The sequence below is a fragment of the Marmota flaviventris genome, chromosome 7 (genome assembly GCF_047511675.1).
Source record: "Marmota flaviventris isolate mMarFla1 chromosome 7, mMarFla1.hap1, whole genome shotgun sequence".
NCBI classification, from domain to species: Eukaryota; Metazoa; Chordata; class Mammalia; order Rodentia; family Sciuridae; genus Marmota; species Marmota flaviventris.
Window position 1 is genome coordinate 93,427,752 of NC_092504.1, and position 2,895 is coordinate 93,430,646.

Sequence of the window (2,895 nt, forward strand, 5' to 3'; positions counted from 1 at the left end):
GATTTCTTTGCAGAACTTATGCTACATTGCAGTATATTTAGAGAAAGGTTCAATAAATTAAATATTTTATTAGTAAAATTCTTACGTAGTCATAGTGGTAATTTTGATGGTAGTGATGGTTATAATTATGAGGCTTGGGAGGAGGAGAAGGGAAAAATAGATTTCTAGTGCAGAGTATAGAAAACTGCATCATAGAAATTTGCTTTGTAACAGTTACTAATCTTGATATAAAGAGAACAAAAATAATTCAAGCATTTAAAAAACTAATTGAAATCTGCTGGTTGTAGTGGCACACCCCAGTAATCTCAGTGCTCAGGAGGCTGAGACAGGCGGATTGAGAGTTCAAGCTAGCCTCAGCAATGGCAAGGCACTAAGCAACTCAGTGAGATCCTGTCTCTAAATAAAAAAAAATACAAAATAAGACTGGGGATGTGGCTCTGTGGTTGAGTGTCCAGAGTTCAAACCCTGGTACAAAAAACAAACAAACAAAAAACTCCACTAACCAAAATCTATTTAATATTCATAGAATGTGAATTGATCATAATGGATTTTGTCAAGAATAAATAAGTTTTTATAATTTCAGTTTAACTTCTAGTAGCTCCGATTAATTCTTTGGAATATGGCAGAATAGAAGTTCCCCTGCTTATATCCCCTCATAGCAAAAATAACTTCACTGTCATTTTGGACAAATGTGCCTTTTCTGGAGCCTTAGCATTCAGATAGAAGTTTATAAAACATTGGTAGAGTCCAAGGCCTAGAACTAAAAGGTCACTGTGAGAAGTTAGACCCCATACTTAGGTGGCAGATTTTCTGACCATGGTCACACCTCTAGGTCCCAAAACGGCCCCACCTCCTCGTGGACTGTGTTACGACTCCGTTTACCCTTATTTCTGCTACTAAAACCATCATCCAAGGCCCCCAATAGGAGTCTTGCCTGAGTCCACTGGACAATATGCTTGCAGACTTTACTCTTAGCTGTGGACCCTGAAATGACTCTCTAATGCAGATACAACCCCTCTTAACTGTGGACTAAAGACAAATTCTGTTTATAAGGACCTAGAATTAGATCTGAGTCCCTGAGACTTACAGAAATGTTTTTATATTTTATCCCAGGTTTTTCATCTGATGATCAAGAGCCACTCTGACCACCCAGAGACTCACTAAAAGATATTCTTATCTGCATCTCTGCAGGAAGACCAGCCAACCTACATACCAAACCTGATTCTATCTGCCCTGAAAAGTGACTCTAGGCCTTTTCAGCAATGGCTTGAGGGCAGTTCAGTTTACACAGGATCCAGATGGAGATATAACTGCCTACTGCAGTTATACTACAGATCTTAAAATAACTCTTATTTCAGCACCAGCCCTTGTTGGCTGGAGTCTCAGAGCAGACCTGCCCACCTAGGGAACTCCTGGGAGATATGCCCAGAAAAAGGCCTAAAGATCTTTGTCTTGGGTATAGACACTAAAACACTATTAAGACTCAGTTCTTCATGAGGTAGTCTGTCAGGTCCCGGCCAGCCAGGTCCAGACGCAGGATGGCGTGGGGAAGGGGGTAGCCCTCGTAGATGGGCACTGTGTGGGTGACCCCGTCACCAGAGTCCATGACAATGCCAGTGGTGCGCCCAGAGGTGTACAGGGACAGCACAGCCTGGATGGCCACATACATGGCCGGTGTGTTGAAGGTCTCGAACATGATCTGAGTCATCTTTTCTCTGTTGGCCTTGGGGTTCAGGGGGGCCTCTGTCAGCAGCACCGGGTGCTCCTCGCAGGCCACGTGCAGCTCATTGTAGAGCGCGGCTACAGCTTCACCACCACCGCCGAGGGGGAGATCGTGCGCAACATCAAGGAGAAGCTGTGCTACGTTGCCCTGGACTTCGAGCAGGAGATGGCCACTGCTGCATCCTCCTCCTCCCTGGAGAAGAGCTACGAGCTGCCCGATGGGCAGGTGATCACCATCGGCAATGAGCGGTTCCGGTGTCCAGAGGCACTCTTCCAGCCCTCTTTCCTGGGTATGGAATCTTCCGGCATCCACGAGACCACCTTCAACTCTATCATGAAGTGTGACGTGGACATCCGCAAAGACCTCTATGCCAACACCGTGCTGTCGGGCGGCACCACCATGTACCCTGGCATCGCTGACAGGATGCAGAAGGAGATCACAGCCCTGGCCCCCAGCACCATGAAGATCAAGATCATCGCGCCCCCTGAGCGCAAGTACTCTGTGTGGATCGGCGGCTCCATCCTGGCCTCGCTGTCCACCTTCCAGCAGATGTGGATCAGCAAGCAGGAGTACGACGAGTCGGGCCCCTCCATTGTCCACCGCAAATGCTTCTAGATGGACTGAGCAGGTGCCAGGCACCTGCTGCCTGAGCCGAATCTGAAGTATAAATTTGCTCTGGCAAATGTATACACCTCATGCTAGCCTCATGAAACTGGAATAAGCCTTTGAAAAGAAATTGTCCTTGAAGCTTGTATCTGATGTCAGCACTGGAACGTAGAACTCGTGGCTGACTTTGACCTTGTATTCAAGTTAACTGTTCCCTTGGTGTATGTTTAACGCCCTGTGCATATCTTTGATTTAAGCCTTTAGTCCATGTGGCTCGGTCACCTGGTACCTGAGGTGAGAGCGTGCATAAAGGAGAAGTCCACAGCAGTGATCTGCAGGGTATTCATGTGTCTGTGGCTGACAGACTTCCAGGATTGGTCGGGCTGGCAAGAGTTCCTGGGCCAGCTGTCACTTCTTGCGGGTCTAACAGGGTGGGAAAGGCCGAGCCTTAGGACCCAGTTTCCGTTCTTACCGATGTTCTCCCGCCTGACCACCATTGGTTATTACTTGCCTTGAGTTGGAAACGGTTTGCATTTACATCTGTAAATTTATTCATTTTAATTTAT

General features: G+C 46.7%; 1 protein-coding gene across 1 annotated transcript; it reads left to right on the forward strand.

Moving 5' to 3' along the window:
• The first annotated feature begins 816 nt into the window (after positions 1 to 816).
• LOC114092833 (actin, cytoplasmic 2) lies at positions 817 to 2,661 on the forward strand. The gene is made up of 2 exons (XM_071614025.1): positions 817 to 865; positions 1,503 to 2,661. Exons 1-2 carry the CDS (start codon positions 817 to 819, stop codon positions 2,336 to 2,338), a joined length of 885 nt encoding a protein of 294 aa, XP_071470126.1. The 3' UTR covers positions 2,339 to 2,661.
• Positions 2,662 to 2,895: the final 234 nt, after the last annotated feature.